General features: G+C 35.1%; 2 protein-coding genes across 2 annotated transcripts in view; one reads left to right on the top strand and one right to left on the bottom strand.

Moving 5' to 3' along the window:
- The first annotated feature begins 218 nt into the window (after nt 1-218).
- Nucleotides 219-15,312, top strand: LOC123531452 (uncharacterized). The gene is made up of 10 exons (XM_053518096.1): nt 219-293; nt 6,349-6,477; nt 6,871-6,986; nt 7,585-7,620; nt 8,451-8,633; nt 9,662-9,844; nt 10,238-10,420; nt 12,097-12,315; nt 13,022-13,951; nt 14,306-15,312. Exons 1-10 carry the CDS (start codon nt 277-279, stop codon nt 15,310-15,312), a joined length of 3,003 nt encoding a protein of 1,000 aa, XP_053374071.1. The 5' UTR covers nt 219-276.
- A 3,823-nt stretch (nt 15,313-19,135) lies between these two features.
- Nucleotides 19,136-23,723, bottom strand: part of LOC123531454 (gamma-aminobutyric acid type B receptor subunit 2-like) — a 28,337-nt gene continuing 23,749 nt past the window's right edge. The window contains exon 12 of the mRNA XM_045312430.2: nt 19,136-23,033. Within this exon, the coding sequence (XP_045168365.2) occupies nt 22,920-23,033 (114 nt within the window). The 3' untranslated portion in view covers nt 19,136-22,919. The remainder of the gene's footprint in view (nt 23,034-23,723) is intronic.

Genomic DNA, 23,723 nt, shown 5'->3' with positions numbered 1-23,723 from the left:
ACTATAAGACCTAGGCCAAATTAGATACTTCTTCATTGTACTAACGTGTTTTATTTTACCTCGGAAATTTGTCTCCAAAGTTTAACTATACTTTAATAAACTTTGCGACATTAACTTCGTGTAAATAATTTAGATCTACTATTAACATAATTTATGCATTTTTAGTATTTTTAGAAACGGGGAAAATCCGTATATGAATCGTAGTATCTATATCTATATATAGATATATAGGGAAAATCTTATTACTGTTTATAAACATTATGTGGAGTAAAACTGATGAATATTTTGTATATGTAAGTGTATAATTAATTTTCCTTAACTGTGATGTCGTTTAATTTGAGTGGCAATCAAGGTACAAAAAATATATATTTAAAAAAAAAATTAAGTGTGCAGCCAAATTCCTTCATTCATGTTATAGCCTGATATATATGTATATATTTCATTGTCAAACATATCGCCTATGAAAGTCTCAATAAATGACTTTTTTGAATACAAAATTTATTTTAACGTATATCATACAAAGTGGCATTTTTATCTTTTCTTACACAGTTGTTATTTAGTATGATACATGGATAATATCACTAATAGTGTTTTGAAATTAACACTATTAATACTAATATTACATTATTACCTGTACTGTTTAGGGTGAGCTTTAGTGATCGCCCTTCGTCCGTCCGTCGTCCCTCCACAATTTCTTGTGAACACAATAGAGACCACATTTTGCAACCAATTTTAATCGAACTTGCACACAAATTGTATTGGCATAATATCTCGGTTCATTTCGAAAACTGGCCAGATCCCTTTATGGGTTCAAGAGTTATGGCTCTTTAAAGGGCCAAAATTTGATATTTTGGTAGTGAACATGATAAAGACCACATTTTGCAATATATTTTAATCATATTTGCAACTTTTTTGGCATAATATCACGGTTCTTTTCAAAATCTGGCCACTTTCCATTATGTGTTCCAGGTAAAGGCCCCTTAAAGGTTCAAAATTTGCTATTTTGCTTTTGCAGCCATATAGAAACTTCATTTATGGTTTGATTTAATACAAACTTGCAAAATGTCTTTGACAACAATAGATCTTGGATTCTATGATAAATTCGTCAGATCCAATCATAGGGTCCGTAGTTACGGCCGCTGACTGAACCCTGAAAGAACCAAAATGTATTAATTTTTACCTTTTAAACATGATAGAAGTGCCATTTTACATTCGATTTTAACCACACTTGTAAACACATTCTTGAAATCATAATTAGACCTCGGTTCTTTTTGAAAACCGGCTAGATTCCATCACCGATTCTAGAGTTACTGCCCCTGAAATTGGCACAATTTTCTATTTTGGCCCTTTCAGCCATATAGAGGTTTCATTTATGCTTTGATCTGAAACAACTTGTACAGAATGTTTATCTTGATGGTCTTTAGGCAAAGGGTGGAACTGGGTCATGTTTGGTAAAAAACTAGGTCATAATCAAAGGAAAAGTTTGTTACCACCAGAGACCACAATTATAAACCTATCTTCATGAAACTTGGTCAGAATATTTATCTTGATGATTTCTATGCCAAGTTAAAACTCGGTCATCTAGAGTTAAAAACAAGGTCACTCGCTCAAATCAAAGGAAAAGCTTGTTAACACTCGAGGCCATATTTATGAACCTATTTTCATGAAACTTGGTAAGAATGTTTATCTTGATGATTTCTAGGTCAGGTTTGAAACTGGGTCATGTGGGGTCAAAAACACAGTAATTATTCATATTTTCAAATGTAGTATACCTTTAAAGAAGCCGTCGTATTGATTGTCTGTATAGCAACGATGCAAAACATTGAGCCACACCATGAGAAAACCAACATCAGGATCAATACTGTTCGCTAACGGTTTCTCTAATTGCAATAGGGTTTGATAGCGAACAGCGGATGCGCAAGCTGGTCTGGATCTGGTCGCAAATGCACTATGTTGGTTTTCTTACGGTGCGGCCCATAAGTGATGAATATGACAGAACCTCTACGTTTACTTTCTCAACACATGGGTTTATTACTTTTGCCTCATATACTATATGAAACGAGGTTAATACTGAAGAGCGGACGCAGTGGTCCAGCGGTAACACTGACTACGAAACCAGGGGTCGTGAGTTCGAGCCTCCGTTCCTCCAACTAAAAGTTACTAACATCAGGATAATTACACCTGACACGGTAAAGAACCAGGGAAGCTTCTGGAATTGGAGCGTCTTTTGTATCTTACTAATACTACTAACAGCCTTCTTGAGGAGTCACCCATATGGGATACCAGTGGGGTCTATAATTAAGCTGATATACAAACAAACGTTAATATTGAGTGTAGGTCACGAAATTACTTCTAAATAATAGCAAAATTCAATTGCATAAAGTACACATGGCGTCATAAATGATTTCACCTCTAGGATCCCAGTTTCCTACAAGGATTGGTTGGAGATTTTGGAAAACCAGCATTAATCACGTTTTGGTTGTGGATTATAAGTCATGTTTTTTTTGTGGGTTCCTACCAGGGTGTGTACAATCTGTTAAAGTTCATGTAAAGCGTTCTGAAACTGTCCATCAGATAAATATTTGTTTATGTTATTACGCCGCATAAGCCCTTGATTTTCACTAAATATATACCAAACTGTTAAGAATAAGTAGAAATGCTTTTCAACTGCTATTTTTAAGACAATATATAAGTTAACCATGTTTAATTAGGCCTAAAAAATCTTTGTTTCTGGTAACATGATTAAATAATTAGGGTAGGTAGGTTAAAAATCTTCTTTTCCAAAACCACAAGGCGTAGAGCCTTGATATTTGGCATGTGACATCATCTTATGGTCTTCTATCAAAATTGTTCAAATAATGCCCCTGGGTTGAAAAGAGGCCCCTCCCCGGGGGTCACAAGTTTTACATAGACTTATATAGGATTTAAAAAAATAAACCACAAGACCTAGGGCTTTGATATTTGGTGTGTTGCATCACCGTGATGTCTTCTACCAAAATTGTTCAGATTATACCCCTGGGGTGAAAAGAGGCCCAGTCCCGGGGGTCTCAAGTTTTACATAGACTTATATAGGAAAAAACTTAAAAAATCTTCTTGCCATAAACTGCAAGGCTTAGGCTTTTGATATTTGTTATGTTGCATTGCCTTGAGGTCTTCTACCAAAATTGTTCAAATTATGCCCCTGGGGTGAAAAGAGGCCCGGCCCTGGGGGTCCCAAATTTAACATAGACTTATATAGGGAAAGAAAATCTTCTTGTCTGAAAGTTCAAGGCCTAGGCCTTTGATATTTGGTATGTAGTATTGCCTAGTGGATTTCTAATAAGTTCAAATTATGCCCCTAGGGCGAAAAGAGGCCCCGCCCTGGGGGTCAATTGTTATATGAGTTATATAGGAATAAATACTTAAGAAATTATCAGATCATATTTCCTAGACTGTTTAATTATAATTACCTGATGACCCCAAGTAATTAGGGGTCACTAGATCGTGACCTTGACCTACTGACCTAATTTCTTGTTTTTTAAGATACAGCCTTGAAATTTGGATGACATGTACAGTTTTGCACACTGATCTTAAAACTGACTTTCAGTGACCATGAATGTGACCTACTGAGGTATTTTGTAATATCTTAGCATTAGTTTTGCATTTTAAACATGTGGCTCATAGTACTTAGGTGAGCGATTCAGGGTCATCATGACCCTCTTGTTTATTAATTGAGACGTTTTGGAAATTATGTTTGTGCCACAAATGAATACCGATAAGAGGTTAATGCCTTTAGAGCATCAGTAAGTTGATTTCTAAAACCACTGACCATGTTTAAAGCATAAAAAGTGCAGTTTTGCAACCTTTTGTGAAAAAGTTGAAAAGATATTCTCAAAGGCCATGAAAATATTTAGGGTCGGGCCAAAGTTTTAGGGTAGGTCGGTTTTCTGGAAACAAACAATTTATTTTTTACGCCTTATTAGGAGTACCTAAATAAGAAACCAAAACAATGCTTCAGAAAAAAAAATACTTCTGAAGAACAAGTTCGACATTTTCTACAAAATAGAACATTGATAGTTGAACTACATGTAATATGAGACAAAATATATATTCCCAAAGAAGCTTACCATTGTGTAAAGCATTTCCTATTTCCTCTGAAAGTATATTTATTTTAAAGAAAAATATACATAACGCTAGTATCATGACTCCATCCGCGTTTTTATTTCGAAGTGTGATTTCTTCGACTGAATTTTACCAAGTAAGTAATTCAGTCATTCTAATATTGAAATGATTTTTTTTTGTGTTAATAGAAACAAAAGAACAGTCAACTTTGGATTTTCAATGTCGCTATTTTTAGTTTGACGAATCAGAATATTCCGAACATTAATAATCAAAGAATCTAGATTATTTTCCAGTTTCACAGGTCTTGAAAAAAAACTTCCGGCTTTTTAAAACTTGCCTTTTAAGACTCGTGTTATTATCTGTTTGTTACATCTATGTTTTTAGTTATTCCATTCATTATTTGTGCTTATGTATACACAATTTATAGGCACATGAGAAAGCCTTGTTTTTCAGGAAAATAAAACTGTTTTCCATGGATCCAACACTTCTACTTTCGCTTTCAAAACCGCTGTGATTGGCTGTAAGAAAGGTCATCTGAACGTGACCCGCTATCATATGCGTAGCGTTTTAGGAAAATTGAAGTCAACTGTTGGTTCATTAACACTATAGAGGTCGCATACTTGGCTCATACTTGATGCTTGATAAACTTTGCCAGAATGTCTGTCTTAAAAGAAGTCTCTGAGTTCAAAATTTGGTCACAAGGGATCAAAAGGAAAGTCGCTAGGTCAACTCATAAAATATTTATAACATGCTAGATGCCATACTATCTACCTTATCTTTACGAAATCTAGTAAGAACTGATGTTTGCCTTCAGAAAATCTAGGACGAGTTTGAAACTGGCTGGTTATTTTGAAAACAAAACAATTATACTAGGTCAAATGTTAGCACCCTTGAGGTCTTATTTCTACTTGCTCTCTACGACATTAGGTCTGTTGTTTTCATGAAATGTAAAAACATCGGATTCAGAGTCTAGGTCATTAGGTCAAATCATAGAAAAATATTGTGAACACTCTGGCTGCCATATTATCTATCTGATCTATGCCAAAGCCTGCCAGACAGCTTGGAGGGCATATTTTCGAACTGATCTGTATGGAACCAAATCAGAATGTTTGTCTTTATAACACAATTAAGGGCACGATTACAAGGTCATGTATGATTAAAACTAGGCCACTAGGTCGAATTATAACAAAACCTTAACACTGTAGAGGCAGTATTTTTTATCTATAGTGGTCAGAATAGTTTTTGTCGTTTTGAAGTCTAGCTCAAGTTTTAAATTGGACCATCTGTGGTTTGAAAATAGGCCACTGGATAAACTTATAGAAGAGCTTTGTATAACACGCTAAATGCAAAACAATATCTATATGACAAATTTTCAGAATGTTTGCTTTTATAAATTGTAGTCAAATTTAAAACAGGACCATTTATGTTTAAAACAAGTCACTAGTTTAAATCATAGATATACTTTGTTAACTACTCCGTCTATATGAAGCATGATCGGAATGTTTGTCCCTTTAAAAACTAGGTCAAGGCTGAAACGGGTACAATGGGGTTATAATGCATTGCCGCTGGATCAAGTCATATAAAAATGTTAACACAGACAGAGCAGATCCTATCTTAAGAAAACCTTGTTAATCCTTTAATGAACGATTTTTAACAACTCTAGGCTTTTTCTAGAGTGGGCCATCTGTGTTTATAAACTGCGTGTATATCAATAGGTCTTATCATAGAAACATCTTAAGCCATGTTTCCTCTTTTAGCTGTAAGAAACCTGGTCATGTTGTTTACCTTTACGAAGGCTTGGTTAATTTTGAAACAGGGCCATATGGGGGGTCTGAAATTAGGTCATTAAGTCAGGTCATAGAAATCGTTCGAGTACTCTAGATACCATAATTTCTATATTAATATAAATGGAACCTAGTTGGAATATTAGTTTGTGTAAAATCTAGTTAAAATTCAAAACGTTATCTAAAACTAGGACACAAGGTCAACTCAAAAGAAAGACCCCTAGGACATTTTTACAAGAATCCAAGTCAGTATATCAAATAATAGAAAAAGAGTTACATTAGAAATCACCTATAAGAATCTGTCTTGATGAAACCAACCTACCGTGATACAGTTTATAACGCCATATACTCTAGGTACAACAGTCAATATCAGGGGAATGACTCACTGCTTTTATGGTCCTCCTGTTGAAATGTTTTTACATATTATTTAACAAACTTTAATCTCATTTTATTTCTTTTACAGTATGTGCAACACACGTAACAACTTCCTGATACTTACAGTAGCTGCCGCACTCGCATCTAGCCAGACAGTTAGCACTGAAAGCCCTCACCGTCTTCAACTTTTCACTTGCTTTTCTGATATATGTAATGTGTAGGTTTATTTATTTTGTAGCCAAATAAATTATTCGCATTACACCCATTTTATTTAATATCTTTAAAACCTTAAGTTTCCATGCAAAATTATACGAATTTTTTTTCAAGTGGCAAACTTTTGGCTTTTGAAAGACAATTTGAAAAACAACAACAAAAAAAAAAAAAAAAAAAAAAAAAAAGAAACAAACAAACACTCTTTGCCTTTGTTACAATATCATTTATTTGATTAGAAATTGATTTTTTTTTAAATTAGTTTTTAGTAAAACAGTAATCAGCGACACAGTCCATAAATTTTATGCAGTTATGTAGTGTATTTGAACCGGTGATTAATATTTAAATCAATATACTCTTCTAAGATTGCAAGAATCGAATATATGTATCTCTGTTTTAGACATGGAGAAGATCAGTTTTGCAGTGAAAGGGAAAGAAAATGCCGAAATTGCCAAGAAATTGTTGATGATTGCCTCGAACCAGCACTGCCACAGAACTGCACAAGATGGTGTATAAGTATGAATGATAATAACTGATATTAGATGCCAAGCTTAATTTCGAAATTTCGAATTTCATGTACCTTAGTTTATAACTTTCAAATTCTAGATAGACCACATTGGTCGAGAAGGAAGAATAGCCATAGCATTTCAGATAAGAATTTCTACACGTTAAAACTGAAGAAAAAATACGAAAAAATCCATATGTAGTAACTTGACCACTTTCGAAATTATAGATGGCTAAGAAGTTTTCTAAAAGAGGGGAAGTCCACGGGTACGACTCCTTGCTATTCCCATTGCGATTTGTCCTAGGTCAAAGCAATTTATAACGATTGCCTAGTCGACGCAGTTGTAAATGGGTAACAGCAAATTACTAGGAGGATGGGGGGCCAGGTAGAATTGTAGAATTGGTTGTAACTGTTCTTAAAATAGATCTACAGAGCTTATGTTCATTGTGACACAAAGCAAGGGTAATTAAAATTTACCTTTTTTTTCATTATTGTTTTTAATTATTATGTATTACTTTAGCAGTTACTCTGTTTGTATTGTTCTACCAATTTCTAACACATCGCTTTAAGTCAAAGTGTTTATTGAATGATATCTTACTTTATTCGTAGATTTCCATATACAGAAAGAACGGAAGAAAGAGAAGGGTATCTATACGTTATGATATTGATTGAACCGACATAAGTAAAAGTATTCTTAAAGACACTGACCTCCAGATTTTGCTAAAAATAATCTTTCTTTCAAATTGAAGTTAGGTCATATAATGAACATTAGAATATGAGTTTTTATTTCTAAAATATTTCAAAAATTCCAAATCCAGCAAAAAATGACCGCGTAGGGAATCGAAACCCTGACATTCGCGGTAATAAAGATATTTTCCCATCGTCGTAACCAATAGCGCTCTTATTTAATAGCGGATATAGTGAATTATGGCATCGAAATATAGATATTTATTATCGATATAGTTTACGGCTGGGAGTAAAGCGTTACAAAAGCTTTTGATTTTCATCGTAAAAAGTAGTAAAACAGCAAATTCTCAAGTGTTTCTGTCAGTAATTGCGTTTTAAAGTCTTCTTAAGAAATATAGCATTTATTTCCAGATATCTTAAAAAATTTTTTTTGGTTGTCGGTCGATCTGGAGGCCAGTCCCTTTAAACTTAAAAATACTTATATTCGACATGTTTGATTATCAGGTCAACACATTATATGTGTTCTTTGATGGATATTGGCATCATTGAATGTAGTCTGTAGACAAGTTCATTAGTCTGAGCGCATTTTGTTATTGTAACTTAAAAAAAGATATTATATATTTCATTTCTTTCTTAATTCTTAAAATCATATGCACATAAGTATCTACTATATTAAGATTGCAATATCTTACACTAATAATGCAAATAAAGAGATCTTGTTATTGAAGTGTAAGTAGCACTTTAGTCTGAATACGTCAAAGTAGGTAATATACGTCATTGTGTTGCAGAAACAGCATGCAAGGACATAGGTTTGATACGAAACGGAAGTCATAATGGTTCATTGACTCAACCACAAGTGCCTGGTGACGTCATTGCAATAAACTGCGATCCCGGATATCACATCTCTGGTTCGAAAACACTTGAGTGCAAGGTGTATGGTCAATGGTCACATGACATTCCCACTTGCCAAGGTTTTTCTTTAAATACATTTGACATATTGTGTCACTTGGAGTAACTGAAGTGTCTTTAAAGTGTCTTTAAAGTAATTTCCTGTTTACAGATCCATCGTTTCAAATTTAGACATAACATTAAGTATATAAAAAAACAAGTTAAAACTGGAATAAGCCTTTTCAAACGAACCCCACAGGTTTTTTAAACGAATTAAAATGTCGTATGTTTTTAAAGAATTAAAGCTTCTTCTTAGTTAGTGAAAAAATAGCTAAATTGCAATCGATCTACATGAAACCATCTCGTATTTAGGACCAATGCAGCCAATACGATACTGTTTAGGAATGATATTATATATCCAACATTTACTCAAAATCATGGATGTTTGTGTATGCATAATAATACTATGTTTTTGATAAAAACTTGATACTTGGTATCAGAATAGATTTCCTATAAAATCTGCACATTTTATTCCGCCTGTAGGTGATTCAACTACATGTATTGTAATATTGGGGCATTCTTGGCCGTACAAATTCATAAAATTAGTACTAGATACCATTGTAATGTATCCGTGACCTGGAGGTTAGGTTCCGATTTCTTTAGCCAATGACTGCTAAAATTTATGCCTATGTTCAGTAAATCGACCCTATTGTTTTGGAGTTTAAATTACATGTGAGCTTCAAACGGTGTTCGATTGATAACTAACTTTAGAGAATACTTAGCACTTTACCGTTGTATTGAATAGATTGATAGTTAAGATAAATGGCTATTTTGACTTTTGGGTTAGTAGATCAAAGTCATAGTGACCTTAATACACAAAACGATTTCTGGTCAGTAACTGGAGAATGCTTCAGTAAACTAACATCTTGATGTGGTTAAAAAATTGTATTAAATAGCATAGCCTAGGGCTAAAAGGTAAAACGTACAGATCAGTAACCCTGAGATTCAGCATAACATACCCAAGTTACCTGACGGCGGAAAGTTTTGTTTTACAAATAGTAATTGCATCAGGACACATAATCAAACACTTACAAATCATATTTATATACAGGAATAAAATGCCCGATGCTACCAGCTGTATCTAATGGTCGTCATAATGGGTCTACAACCATTCCAAATTCATTAGGGGACGTAGTGAGTGAGGTATGTAACCATGGTTACCAACGTATCGGCCCGGATTCGACAACGTGCAGTACTATCGGTGTTTGGAGCAACCAATTGCCAGTTTGTCGAAGTAAGCGCTCATTCATAATATTTCTATACCTCATGTTTCTATTTCGATGTAGATGAGATGTGAAACCAAAATTTGTAGTCCTGTTTGGCGCCATATAACCTATACTGTGTTGGTGCGCCGTAAAAGCCAAATAAATAGATATTCATAATATGTTTATACTTATGTCAGATAATATTTCAAATCTGTCTTGATATTTGAATAAAAGATAATAATGAAGACGTTACAAGACGCGTACAACCTCATTTTACATGTAGTCTCTAATACTGAATATATAGTAGTAGTAACACCACTGTTTATATCTCTGTCCTTCCTCTTTCTGCAAAAAGACAGTGTACATCACGCAAAATTTGAATATTTAAAGCCATGGTTTTACACAATTTACAAATATTTCAGAAATACAGTGCCCTTTACTTCATGAAGTGGAAAACGGAAAACATAATGGATCCTTACGAACACCTCACGTTCCCGGTGATATGATTGTGTCCAGCTGTGACGATGCATACCTATTATTAGGTACGAGCTCAACAGTGTGTAACAGCCAAGGTTTCTGGACAGATCCGTTGCCAAGGTGCCAAGGTTAGCGAAAGATGTAATCAATTATTTTACACGCGTATACTACTCGCTAAATCACAACCTTGACATTTCATAATATAACTGACCTGCGTGGATTGTTTTAAATCATGAAGTGTAATGTTTTAGCCGCCTATAAATAATATCGTTTTACATTATGTAATGTTTGATCTGAAAATGTTAAGCAATGGTTAAGCAATTTACACACGTAAATATTATAACGATATGATGAATACGATGCAATATATGAGGTCAATAATGATGAAAAAGTTTTTCTATATTGACTGCCGGTCCTGAAGACATTATCCTTATAAAACATACATGTAAACATTGGTAAAATCGACTTTTTTCCTATCTCATGGTATATAGGGGATAATGTTACTACGCTTTTAGAAAATTCGAAGTATCATAGTCTAAGGTGTTGACAACAAATCAGTCTTAGGGAGAGCTCTTTGGTTTACACACGAAACTCATTGTTAGATAAGAACGAAAATAGACTGTTCTGATCTTAACCATTTTCAATAGGCAAAACAAAATTTACTAAAACTGATTTTGATGATAATCATTCGCTGATTGGATCAGCACTTCCACTGGCATCAGATCAGAAAGAAAATGCCTCAGTACGTGTTATACCCTACCCCCAGGTATTCTATAAGAACAGTGGTCATGAACGGGAAAGTGCACTACCCGTTTCAATCGTACATTTCTCACCTAAAACGCGCAGTTCGGTAAATGTGTACTATGAATATTGATCAAGTGGTAATTTATCTTTCATTGTGTACTGTTCACATTTCTTCAATATATCTTAGAGAAACAACGCGTAGTTATAGTTTTTTCAACGTTGCACAAAAAACTTTGTTGAACTTCCCTGGTGAAGTTCCGGTCTAGATTACAAAGCCATTCTGATTGGTTGATGTGAAAATGTATGTCAGTCATCGTCTAAATACACGTGTACGCTAAAATGTGTATATGCAGCATAATTGTGTAATTTGAATTAAATAAACAATAAAGATGAATACCAATGTATGTCTTCGAATTCAAAATCACATCAAAGATGAATTTCATTCATCATTTCGAGTTTTATTGTAAAACTGTGAATATCTTGCTTACTGTTTTTGTTTGTTTACATTTCGCCTAACATATGTGCACATTGCTGTGACCTCTAGACCGGATGCTCATTAGGTAAGGTCACGCAAGTTTTTCTTTAACGTTGACGAAAGCATAAAATATGTGGATTATCTCTGCAATATGAAATATCGAAACAATGTGACTGGTGCATGATGGAAGATAAATAACCACTTGTTTAATATGCTAGGTAACAATTCACCGAACTGCGCGTTTTAGGCGAGAAATGAACGATTAAAATAGGTTAGTGCACTTTCCCGTTCATGACCATGGTTCTTATAGAATACCTAGGGGTAGGGTATAACACGTACGGAAGCATTTTTTTTCTGATCTGATGCCAGTGAGCACTTCAAGCGATTTCATGTTGTTTTATTACTTTTATTTCTTCTGCTGAAAAATCACATAGCTATGCGAATAAACAAAAATGAAATTAATTGCATATGACATAACTTTCTTAGTATATTTGAATCAAAACCTATGACTAAATTTTGACTTATGTAGCCCTATATAAGTGTTGCATTTTTATATCGGTTCAGTGTTTATATTTTATCTTTTAGTTATAGAGTGTACACCACTTCCAAAAATTAAGAATGGAAAATGGTCTGGTGTTCCCCACTCTGACATACCGAGATTAAAGGTATCGCATACAATACATGCCACCTGTAACGAAGGTTACAGCTTAAGAGGTCCTGACAAATGGGAATGTTCAGTGAATGGAAACTGGTATAGCCATGATGAGTTATACATGCCTTACTGCATCAAAGACTACATAAATGGTAAGTCTACTTACTGGAGCATTTTACAAAACTACTTTAAGGTATTTTTGCATGTTTGATTAACAGGGCGTCATGAAAAACCTAGATAATTACCTGTTAATCATTATGCCAGTAGCATGCATAAATGTTGCCGGGAATCTGTTATATCCCGTTTTAAAATCAGTCGGCACTTCTATCTTTCCTAAGGTTGATTTTGACAGTAGATAGGTTGTGATGTAAAAAATTTAAATAATAGCATAAAATGAGCAGCAATGTAAACACTGCCAATTGTTATTTGGAGAAATGTGAAAAATAAGGCTACAGATCTTTATATTTCATTTTGCCATACTGCTACGAAAACCCACTTTGTGGACTTTTACACGCGAAAATGTCAACATACTATAGAAACCCAATGTAAAAATTGACAGGAGGACCAATGTCATCAAATAGGTCTAAAAAAAACTTCAAGCGCAAGACGTTAGTTTTTTGCCGGAATTTCCACTTTAAATATGGTTTAACAAAATTCTATATTGTTACTAACGTGCAGGCCTATCTTTAAAGGTGATCTCAGTTATGTTACTTATTATTTTAGATATACAGGTATTCACTGTTTTTCATTCAAACTCATACCTTGAGTAGGTAACATTCGCTTTATTATTCTTTTCTTAATTTTAACATATGATTACATAAAATTAGTTATGTATCAAAATATTGTTCCTAATTTCAGGATGGATGATTGCAGCGTGTGTTGAGGGTGGTTTAATTATCCTGGCGCTCATCCTGCTGCTCTGTTGGCTATATACACGTCGGAATAAACAGAAATATCAGTCTATAAAGGGACATGAAGACAAATTTAAGAATGACGAAATGACTCTCATGATTGAAATTGACGATAAAGAAAAAGATACTGAAAGGTTGCATCTTCAAGCAAAACCAAGTCCACCAAGAGATATATCACTACATAGTCAGCGACTGCAAAGAGAAACACAAAACAAACAAGCTGAAGTAAAAAACAGTACTGGACAGTCCGAATCCAACAGAAACAGAGATTATTCCCCCAACATACCACATCCGAGTAATGTATTTGGTGCTAGTCGAACACAGCGTTACAAAGGACAAAACATACCTGGAAAGTGCGAAACAAATAGACAGTCACAAGATCCCCCGAATATACGATCTGAGAGTTCCGCAACTGATGTAAGCCGGGCAGAGCGTTCTGAAGTTCGAAACATACAGGGGAAGTCGGGGTCAAATAGACAGAGAGAAGATCCCCCGAACATACCATCTGGGAGTTCATCAACTGATACAAGTCAAAGAGATCGTTATGAAGAGCAAAACATACAAGGGGAGACGGGGTCGAATAGAGAGAGAGAAGATCCCCCGAACTTACGATCCGGGGGTTCCTTATTCGATGCAAGTCAAAGAGATCGTTCTGAAGAGCAAAACATACAGGAGGAGATGGGGTTAAATAGACAGAGAGTATATCCCCCGAACATACCATCTGGGAGTTCCGCAACCGATGCAAGTCAAAGAGATTGTTCTGAAGAGCAAAACATACAAGGGGAGACGGGGTCAAATAAACAGAGAGAAGATCCCCCGAACATACGATCCGGGGGTTCCGTATTCGATGATCGTTCTGAAGGTCCAAATATACATGGTAGTTTAACATTACATTCTCCCTTAAGTATGACTGCTGCATGTATTAAATACTACTTTACTCTTGTTCAACTCTAGCCAATCATTTTTATTTAGTGCTCTTTATTTTTTAAGCAAAATGACCAGTAAAAATTTTCAAATCATATCTAATTCACTGATCTGCACGTACTACTAGGTTGTACTGAAAGCTCTACTACACATAAAAAGTAGCAAATATACTTTCTGTGAACAGAATTGAGAATTTAACTGGTGTTAACAAATAGTATCAAACATAGGTTTACATTCATACACGTGCATATTTTTTTCGAAACGAAATTGAAATTAATTTCTTAATCAGTAATTAAATTACTTTCAGGATTTACTTTCAACATAAACCTCACTGCAAACAACTCAGCTGACAATAACAACTTGTTTGAATATGGCAGTAGGACTGACTCCAGACATCAAGTGTCAAAGACAGGCGGTTCAGCCCCTCAAACACCACAGACAACACAAAGAGAAATGGACGACTTAAAGGCGGAAGAAGAAAAGTCACCAATACAGGAATCCGGGATATTTCAGTCCTCCCAGCCGCAGGCTTCGTGTGTCACTGAAGATGAATTGGCATCTTTCAGGAGTATAAATGATCCTCTGGGATCCTTTGGTAGTACATCCACGAATGAAAACCTTGAAGACGACGGTAATTTGATACGTGGTTTGGCTGTACAACAGAGTGCCAACATGGAACAAGACACGGCTCGTAAGTTGGCAATGCCTAATGGTGACTTGAATACAGATGATATCAATGCTGACGTATTTAATGAACAGTTTGGAGGCAATGGCCGACAGATAAATGGTTTGGCTGCACAACAGAGTGCTAACATGGTACAAGAAACTGCTCGTAAGTTGACAATGCCTAATGGTGACTTAAATACAGTTGATACAAATGCTGACGTATTTGATGAACAGCATGGGGGCAATGGCGGTCTCATAAATGGCTTGGCTGTACAGCAGAGTGCCAACAATGAACAAGACATTGCTCGTAAGTTGGCAATGCCTAATGGTGACTTAAATACAGATGATATAAATGTTAAAGTATTTAATCAACAGCTTGGAGGCAACGGCCGCCGGATAAATGGTTTGGCTGCACAACGGAGTGCCAACAATGAACAAGACACTGCTCGTAAGTTGGCAATGCCAAATGGTGACTTAAATACAGTTGATATCAATGCTGACGTATTTGATGAACAGCTTGGGGGCAATAGCGGTCTGATAAATGGTTTGGCTGTACAGCAGAGTGCCAACAATGAACAAGACACTGCTTGTAAGTTGGCAATGCCTAATGGCGACTTAAATACAGATGATATCAATGATGACGTATGATGAAGAATAACTTACTTTAGTTCATTTGCTCGTTTGAAGCATATTTAATGATATTTTTGAATGCCACCTTTTAAATAACAAAGTTTTTATTTTATAACTAAGTTTTCAAATAAGACAATACCATTATATTGTACAGAAATCCAAGGATAAAATCAATTAAAATGTCTTATATAGCTTCGTTTTGAATATTGTATCATTTTGTTGCTATTGTTTCTGTACGTATTTTGTTTTATGTGAAAAGGCATTTAAAAACGATGTTTTTCAAGTATTAGTTACAGATAATGCAATCGTCTTGAAAAATTTGAATCAAAACCAAACTGATTTAGATCAGTGTAGGTGATGCTTTTAAAGCAGTTCAGTGAACAAAGTCATCATTGTAACAAAGACTGTCTTTTACGAAACCGGTACGGATTACTTTGAAAGATCGGACATTTCTAAATGAGACTTTAGCATTTATCTTGAAACGCGGAAAGCGACACGAGCAGTTGGCTTTTAGTGACGGCTTAGTGAGGTCAATGCACAAACGTTGACTACGTGACCGCAAGAAAAATTTCAGATTGCATTACGGACCCTTAGAAGCTCAAAAAATGTTTATATTGTTACAGCTAATCGAAGCCTGGTTTTGAACATAACAAAATGTGGGCAACCTTTAGTAGTTCATATTTAAACGCTTCTTGTAAACATACCATGCAGCAAAGTTCTTTAAATAAAAAGGATTTCACGCCACACTATAAATAGTTTGTTCATTATTTCAGTAGCGTTTTAGAAGCTCTACCACTGCTACATTTATCTTAGACACTATAATAAAATGTAGATACTTAAACTGAGCAAAACTTGTAAAAGAATAAACTAAGTTGTTGGCGACAGAACTTATGAAATCAGGTTCCACAACGCGTGTTATGTACATTTATACAAGGATGATGTTTGATTCACATTTGTGCACTCTTTAAGGGGTTTCATAACGGTCGGTTTGTATGTCGGTAAACATTTTTACCAAAGATTAAAGACCGCTTCTGTCATTTTTTAGTTTTTGTTGCGTTCACCGTCAAACCGACACAATCTTAGATCATATGGTAACGTTCCAGCTTTTTATAAGTGGATACCCAAGTGCGCCTTCAAGCATTATTTCAAGCCGGCACACGGATAGAACCACCGAACTCCCACAAGTCGGCTGGATGACTTCCACAAGAGAGAGTCCGCCCGCTAAGCTAGGGAGAGCGCAGATCTACGGATCGCGGGGTCGTGAGTTCGAGACCTGAGCGAGGCGTATGTTCTCCGTGACGATGTGACAAAAGACATTGTGTCTGAAAGCATTCGTCCTCCACCTCTGATTTATTCGAAGAAGTTGGCAGTTACTTGCGGAGAACAGGTTTGTACTGGTACAGAACCCAGGAACACTGGTTAGGTTAACTGTCCGCCGTTACATAACTGAAATACTGTTCAAAAACGGCGTTAAACCCAAAACAAACAAACAAAATCTACATGAAAGAATTATACATTTATCCAAAGCACGATTTCCAACCCACAACGGTTCAGGCATAGTGATTCGAAGTCGGCCATTTTAATGAATACTTCATGGAGTCCCATCCGTTTTAAAATAATATGATTGCTGTCATTAGATGACCGCTACTGTTCTAGAGACCAGGAGGACAAATGTCAAGGTTAAGAGACTTTGCGAGTTAAATGTTCCCTGTCAATAACTAGTAACTGCTTCGGTCTACAGTAGTTAAACCTCAAAGAGTAATTGTCTTTGGTACCAACATCACCTATCTTGTTTAGGGAGAAAAGTTTGACCTTGAACTTTCAAGTGTCATACACTGGTTGTTCGTGGTCAGGTGATGCTCCGTTTTGATTTAGGGATCAGTAAGTGAAAGGTCAAGGTCCTACTGACCGTGATACTTAAAATTGTTTCTAAACAGTATCTGGATAACGCTTAGACCTACGACGATCACACTCTTAAGCATTAGTGTCTATGAGCAGTAGGTGACACTTATTGTTGAGGTTTATGTAGTCAAAGATCAATGTTATAGTCAACTCAAGACTAAACGATTTTTGATCAATAACTGGGAAATCTTTAGTAAAGATCCAGGACTATCAACCCAAATAAGGTTGACTGAGAACAGAGGATTATAAAATGTTAAAGTCGTTTAAGATATCTGTGGTAGGTCTGTATTAATGATAAACCCTCCATTTATAACCGGTATTTCGACCATAAAATTACAAGGAATTAAGTACCATACAACAACTATCATAGAATTTCAAAAATAACTTTTACTACGAAATTTTCTAATTCCAATTCAAAATGTCTATAACGTTCATTTAGAAAATGACATGTTCAGACTTTATAATAATCATTTATTGAGTTTGAGTCTCACAAGTGTGAATGTAAATATCTTGAAAATGCAAACACAGAAGTAAAACTCTTCAACCATTCAGTGATTTCCATTTCTGACATTGCACTTTGCATTCAGATTTGCTTATTTTGTGGCGACCAGTGTCATCACAAAGACAACATAGGCAACTCTATGTCATACAAGTACGAAAGTTGCTAAAGGAAACGCCGTGCCAAATAAAGCAGTGTACATAGTACTGATAGAACAGGAGATGATATAACGATACTGGTGTCTTTCTTGTAGATCCTGGGCAAACAGACAGTCTGATAGGGTTTCATGAATGTTGGAGAAAAAAATTGCCTTTGTAGTGTGAGCAGGATTTTTATTGTTGTATTTAGTGACCTATTTATTGACTGATAATAACCCATGCGAAAGTGACCTCTAAGTTTCGGTATATGGAATGAACTGTAATGCATACAAAAGGTTGTGCTTAAATTTAGACATATGTAGTTGTTCAGAGTTTCAAACTTAGCTCAGATGTTATCAAGACCATTACTCTCATAAATTTCTAATCAGGAATGTTGGCTCTATATGATACCTTCAAGTTAAATGATGAGGAAAGGTTAAGATGTACAATGAATAAAACACAATCACAACTATAAAAGCTTTACTACAATATACAGTCATATACTGATCATCTGGTATTTTGGAAGGACGAACAAACAATGTTGTGCAATCAATCACCTCTCAAAAAAGACCATTGTTCTGATATTGCCTAAGTTCAGCCTGTAAGAAACCTACATTAGATAATAGAGCAAGGATACTTTAAAATGCAAGTCATCTTGGTTCAAAGGCCAGCTATTGCTTAAATACTCAAAAAATAATCAAAATATAAAACTAAAAATATAAGACACGGTTTGTTCCAGACGTATGTACTGTGTAATTTTTGTTCCATACGTACGTACTGTGTAATAAGTTTGATGTTGATTACCGAAAGAGAAATGTGCATAGCCATGCCTACATTAAGATGACAGAGCCTTGAACCTTTAAGGAGTTGCATAGTGACTTACAACGCGATACACATCATATAACAATCCTTTTCAAATGCACAACAATCCTTAACAAATGCTTATACAGAACTAGTAGTATAAAACTTACTTAATATAATAAAAGTAAAATAAAAGCAACACAATAAAGTGGGTTTAGAAATCAGCATAAATTAACTTTACAAAGCAGTATCCGGAATTACTGTTAAAATTAAAGGCCTATATTCCCTTTCATATGAAATAAATGTTGCAAATAACAATGCATACAATATAATAAATATAATCAATCAATATTTAAAAAAAAAATATTACACACGAAGAAAGGTAACTTTCTTTCTGGTGCATTCATCAAACTGTAAACGAAAGGAATTTTTAACGTGATGTCCGACATAAATTACTTTCTTTTCTGCTCTTTGATTTCTTTCCTGCTACATTTTTTAGTGAAACTTATTTTTCTCGTTTGTGTTGTGAAATCTGATGCCATTTTTATGGGCCAGATCAGACATTAAAAATAAAAAATTGAAATTTTGCAAATCGAAAGAAAAAAATGTCATTTACGACATACACTGCACTGCACTCATAAAAAGCCATCTCAAATACTCCGCGCCCTTTAGAGAATGAAAATGTTTACATTCTCCCTATTCGATCCCTGGTAAATTATGACGTTCGTTTGCTTTGTCCGCAAAAGGAATAGCGCCAAAGTTACGTAACGCCATGAAGTAAGTGAGAACGTTATTAAGATAGCGTCACAGTTGTTCTCTCTGGTAAACTGAATGACCAGGAAGCTGGTTCAAATACTGTGTGCAGTTTCTGTAAATGTGGAAAGGAAATGTAAGGTAAATTTTGGAAGTCGTATATACAAAATGAAAGACATAACATAGGCCTAATCTGTAATCATCCATGGAACCATAAATTGCTAGCACATTTGATGGAGTTTTATCTCATTTGGCTTAATTCCAACAAAACAATTGGTTCATTTCTTAATTAGCTATTGTTAAGCAATTAATAAATTAATAAAGGTACTGGTAATATGTATGTATTCATGAAAATAAAAGCAACCAGTAGATATAAAATCGAGTTTTAAAACTCAAAAGAATATTTTTACAACCTGAATCATATAAGGGATGAGCATAGTACATCTTCAGATATTTATAGTTACAAATGCAGAGACTGGTAGATTGTTCACATATCATCTTATTAATAACATGATTCGTAGATGTCCGATGACTTGCTGATGAAGTTTCGTAAAGATAGTTTTCCTATTTAGCGTGGGTTGCCAACAGAAATCCAGACATAAAATGGATGAACAGCATATTTTGTTGAGCCCACGACATGTGTCATATTCACATCCCAAACGTCCGGTGTAGGCCGATACTGTTGGAAACAGAACCAATTTATGTAAAAAACCTTGTCGGGATATCAGCCGCGACTGGGAATCGAACCACTGCGCCACGGACGATCTATCAGTCTTTATGAACTACCTTCATTTTGGATTAGGGAATAGTTGCTTAGCATCCAATAAAAGTCACTTAGTCTTGTAGTGCAGATCACAAATACTAATCATTCTATGAGACAATTGGAATAATTATGAGAGCAAAGAATGAAAAGTGTATCGGTGTTAGGTGCAAAACCTTACTATGGGGTCAAGCAGTTATTGCTGGAGTGGTCAGTTTTATAGTTGCTAGGCGACGTGAGTTAAATTCAAGATTCGTGCTTAAACATTGGTAATATACACTTAACAGATTTTCTAATACCCCTTCGGCATTTTAGAAATATCTTCGGTCCATATTTCTAGCAAAACCTTTATGAAAAATCTCACATAATAAGAAAATATCTTGTTAATTGAATATCAAAACTGTAAAAAAGATGGAGTGATCATTTGATATCATATTATTTCATTTGATGACCGTAATAATTTTTTTAGAAAAATAAAGAAAATGACTGTATATAAATATCAAGAATTTATTAATAGGCAGCAAAAAATAACAGAAATAAAATGATTTCTTAATCTTGCCATATCTTAAAAACAGAATTAAATTTGGTTCGCTATTTGACCTACCCTTTTTGTCAAAGGGGAACACTGTGTAGTGGTTAAGGTGTCGGCCATTTAACCCATGGGTCACAATCGATCTAAATAAATTAGTATAAACTAAATTGCTTTTTGTCCGTTTTATGTGACGTGTTACGTGTATTGGCTTGTGTGTTGGTGATGTTACTTCTTTTTACGCACTCCTTTTATTTTCCCCAATTCTATTTACCATTCCCTTTCCTACTTTTACCAAATTCCTATAGTTTTTGTTGAGCCCGCTACGTATTCGTCCAAATGGCTGTTCAGTGTATGTGCGTTAGTGCGTCCGTCCGGATATATTTTTCGTCCGGACAATAACTTTTTCATTCTTGGAACAATTTTTTATATATCTGGCATGAATGTTAACCTTAATAAGAAAGTGTGTCATGCACAAACCCCATGTTCCTATCTCAAATGTTAAGATCACTCTTGGAGGTCAAATGTCATGTTAGATGTTGTCCGGGCCATAACTTTGACATGCATATTACCCTCCATAAGATAGAGTGTCGCACGTAAACCGCAATGGTTAATGTCACAGTTTGGGGTCAATGGTCATTTTAGAGCTTGTCCGGGCCATAACTTTGATAAGTATTGAGCAACCTTATTTTAATTTGACTTAAATGTTCTGCTCAATTAGACAGAGTGTCGTGCACCACCCCTAGATCCCTATATCAAAGGTCAAGGTCACACTTGTAGGTCAAATGTCATTTAAGAGCTAGTCCAGGCTGTAATTTGCCATGCATAAAGACATCTTTTTATTCTACATAATTGTTTGCCTCAATGAGACAGATTGTCGCGCGCAACTTCCAGACCCCAACCTCAAAGGTCAAGGTCACACTTAGGGGTCAAGGGTCACTTTAGAGTTTGTCCGGGCCATAACTTTTACATGCATTTGACGATAGTTTTTATTTGGCATAAATGTTTGTCTCAATGAGACGGAGTGTCACGCACAAATCCCACACCCCTATTTCAAAGGTCAAGGTCGCACTTAGGGATCAAAGGTCATATAAGATCTTACGCCATAACTTTAACATGCATAAATCGATCTTTGTTTTTATTTAGCAGATCCCTTCTTGGATAGAATTACTTCCCTTTGTTGTATGTTTATTATTGACCGTAAAGAAAAACCGAGACCATTGTGCTGTGGTACAGCATGGATGGTACGTCAAGTCTTTAGGTGTATTTTGACATATCTGTACCTGGTAAAGATTGTTTTGTGGCCTAAGAAATATATTTTTGGTGGATTTATATTTTTTTTTAGAATTACTTCCCTCTGTTGTTCATGTAAATAGCTAATTTTGTAAGTTTTTTTCAAATATTAGCTATAAGGAAAAACCAACACCATTTTACTGTGGTACAACATGGATGATACAACAAATTTTTATGTGTAATCTCATTCTGGTAAGACTTTTTTGGGAACTTATTTTTGTTTTGTGGATGATCACTGTTAAATAGTTTGTGTCAAGGTATTGAAATGGAACTTGTTTTAACTGGCTGAAATAATTTAGTAATTCAGGCGGTCTGTCAACAAATAATGGGCTCGACATTGTTGCCCTTTGGGCTTTAACATTTAGTGTATCTTTAAGCTATCCATCTGCTATATGTTTCCACAACAGGTTATATTTGTGACCTACTTTGAAATGTGTAGATCACACTATGTTTGCTGTGCTAAATGCTTCTTACCTTTTTTATATCAGGAAAATTCAAACTTCTAAATGATATCAGCTTTAAATCATGTGTATTGACATGGGCGGAGTTAGTAAAATGAATTGATATCCTTGTATTACTTATTCTTATTGCAATTAATGATATAATATTGTAATAATTGATTTACAACATAATGATTATTCGAGACGTGTGAGTTTGTTGCGAGAGATGTTGGCGAAGCATCGAGAGGTTGTAAGAAGCGTTGTTTCGTGCATATTTAGTTAAATCAAAGTTTCTTGCGACCACATTTAAAGCCTTAACACATGTTACTAAAATGATGATGCAATCTATGTTACAATGAAAAGATAACAATATTGTTCTTATGTTATGTGTTATCAGACAAAGCTACTTAGTTTCACAGTAGCAGTTCAGTTCTGTAAGAAACAGGCGATTGTATTATGCATGCATGAGTAATGTCGTGAACGAAATTTTATGCATGCAAAATGATTATTTTTATTTGACGGCATCAGTGCGTGGTAGATTTACTCCATTGTTAGTCGACTGTCCAACCACTCCAGTTCCAACAGTTGATATAGTTGTATCGACTTTATTGTAAACTGCGCGAATCTGCAAAGTCAAAATAAAAACTGTAATAAAAACTGTAAGTAGGAATCTGGGTTTAATGATGTTGTTTACCTTAAATTAACATACCCGGAAAACACTTATAAACCGACACCTTATAAAATGCGATTTTTTAGCAACTGTTATATAGATCTACATGAAAAAGACAAATCTTTATTGAACACCAAGATGTAACGATTTATACGGGTAAAACTCGTGTCCACTGTCGCGGGAGCCCAAGCGGAACGAATGGTTCACTTTTAAACTTTTGGCTCGAAAATCACGTGCAAACCATGGAAATTGACACAAAATATTTCAATCGATTCTTTGTTTTATGCGCTAAAGTAAAAACATTAAAGCTGACCATAATGTCTATCGAAGAACGGGATAGAGCCGTCGGAATGCTCAAAACCGGCATGCCAGTCAGGTACGTTGTACTTTGTAATAAAATAATCTTTTTGCAATCGATTTTTTAAAATTACACATAATTGCTTGTTTTTGTATGGTTTTAACGCGTGTTTAAAACTGTTTCAGGTTGCAAGAGTCTTCTATAGGCATTATACAAGCATCCATCAGTTATGGGCAAAATTTCAACGGTGTTGTTAACGAACCACGTACACCATCCTTGGTGGAGAGTAACAACGCATCACCAAGACAGGTACATTGTTTTGTCCCACTTACGCAACCGATTCATAC

This window comes from Mercenaria mercenaria, chromosome 11 (genome assembly GCF_021730395.1).
Source record: "Mercenaria mercenaria strain notata chromosome 11, MADL_Memer_1, whole genome shotgun sequence".
NCBI classification, from domain to species: domain Eukaryota; kingdom Metazoa; phylum Mollusca; class Bivalvia; order Venerida; family Veneridae; genus Mercenaria; species Mercenaria mercenaria.
This window is presented reverse-complemented; position numbering and strand designations above follow the sequence as displayed.

Coding starts and splice junctions, on each gene's coding strand:
- LOC123531452 (XM_053518096.1), top strand. Junction 8,634..9,661: donor TGACATTCCCACTTGCCAAG/GTTTTTCTTTAA, acceptor ATTTATATACAG/GAATAAAATGCCCGATGCTA. Junction 13,952..14,305: donor TGAAGGTCCAAATATACATG/GTAGTTTAACAT, acceptor AATTACTTTCAG/GATTTACTTTCAACATAAAC.